Below are 1,781 nucleotides of genomic sequence, written 5' to 3'. Positions count from 1 at the left end.
AATTAACGCATAATTAGTATCCTACCTAATATAAACGTGCAATTAACCTTCTTCCAAATATTAGCGTGCATTCCACGTAGTGTTCAAAGAAAAAAAAACGTGCATTACACGTAGTGTTCAAAGAAAGAAAAAAACGTGCATTGCATGTACTAGTAACAACAAAGCCACTTCTGCACCGATGGTAGTAGTATATCTCAATCCACCTTCGAAAGCTCGTAAATCAGCAAAGAAAATTGTTGCGGACACGTTGGTACCCAAGTGGCACAGACATTCCCCGAAGAACGAACTCAAACCCAGAACCGCGGAACCGGACGAATGCACGCGCCTGCCATGGGTTTCTTCAACTCCTTTGACGCGCCAAAGCCCCCCACACACCCCGTCACGTATTCACGTCGTCGTCTTTACGCCCCATACGCTCCGGGCTGCTATTTAAGCCCCCCGGCAGACCCTGATAGATCGACAACCTCATCAAGCGCACACAAGTCAGCAAGCAGCCAAGCACACCACGAGTCACGGCCAGTCAGCCACAGCCAGAACCAGCTCGATCGTTGATCCTGCACGCCATGGGCGACCGCAAGACGGCGTCGTTGCTGCCACTGCTCTGCCTCTTCTCCCTCCTCGTCGCCGCCGCGGCGCCGCGGTGCGCGGCGTACAGCCCGCGGACGCTGTTCCTGGTGAAGCCCGACCCGATCGTGCTCCGGGACCACGGCGGCGCGCTGCTCACGGGGAACCTCACGGTCAAGGTCAACGTCCTCTACTACGGCCGCTTCGCACCGGCGCAGCGCGCCGTCGTCGCCGACTTCGTGCGGTCGGTCTCGGCGCCGGCCCCGCGCGGCGCCGCCGAGCCGTCCGTGGCGTCCTGGTGGCGCACCGTCTCGCTGTACCGCGGCGGTGGCGCGCGGCTGAGGCTCGGCCGGGAGCTCCTCGACGAGCGCATGTCGCTGGGCCGGTCCCTCTCGCTGGAGAACGTCACGGCGCTGGCGAGGGGCGCGGGGCACCACCGCGGCGCCATCACCGCCGTGCTCACGGCGCCCGACGTCCTCGTGGCGCCCTTCTGCATGTCCCGGTGCGGCGCCCACGACCACGCCACCGCCGGCGCGCACGGCAGGGCGAGGTACGCGTACCTGTGGGTGGGCAACCCGGCCCAGCAGTGCCCCGGCCAGTGCGCGTGGCCGTTCCACCGGCCGTCGTACGGGCCCCAGGCCCCGCCGCTCGTGCCGCCCAGCGGCGACGTGGGAACGGACGGCATGGTGATCAGCCTCGCCGCGCTCCTCGCCGGCACGGTGACCAACCCCTACGGCGACGGGTACTACCAGGGCAATGATGCAGACGGCGCCGGGCCGGAGGCCGCCACGGCGTGCGCCGGCATCTTCGGGAGCGGCGCCTACCCCGGCTACCCGGGGAGGCTGCTCGTGGACCGGGCCACCGGCGCGAGCTACAACGCCGTCGGGCTGAGCGGGAGGAAGTACCTGCTGCCGGCGCTGTGGGACCCGACCACGTCGCAGTGCAGGACGCTGGTGTAGACGCCGTGGGAGCAGGCAAACTGGATGGTCTCGCACTCTCGCTGCATGAGATCCGGAGGAGAAATAAATGCCCTCCTCCATGGGAAACCTACGAGCATGCTTGGATACGTTTTAGTTTCATGACTAAAAGTAGTGGGACTAAAACTTGTTAGTCTCACCCATGTTTGGATCCAAGTACTAAAGAGACTAAAATCTAGTTATTGAGCATTTATTATCCTCCAAATCCTTCAATCCAAAATTAAGGAGAGGAATTAAATG

General features: G+C 62.0%; 1 protein-coding gene across 1 annotated transcript; it reads left to right on the top strand.

Moving 5' to 3' along the window:
- The first annotated feature begins 478 nt into the window (after positions 1-478).
- Positions 479-1,781, top strand: LOC119329926 (protein EXORDIUM-like 2). Its single transcript, XM_037603032.1, has one exon. It carries the CDS (start codon positions 564-566, stop codon positions 1,521-1,523), a length of 960 nt encoding a protein of 319 aa, XP_037458929.1. The 5' UTR covers positions 479-563; the 3' UTR covers positions 1,524-1,781.

Source organism: Triticum dicoccoides, chromosome 7A (assembly GCF_002162155.2).
Source record: "Triticum dicoccoides isolate Atlit2015 ecotype Zavitan chromosome 7A, WEW_v2.0, whole genome shotgun sequence".
NCBI classification, from domain to species: Eukaryota; Viridiplantae; Streptophyta; class Magnoliopsida; order Poales; family Poaceae; genus Triticum; species Triticum dicoccoides.
This window is presented reverse-complemented; position numbering and strand designations above follow the sequence as displayed.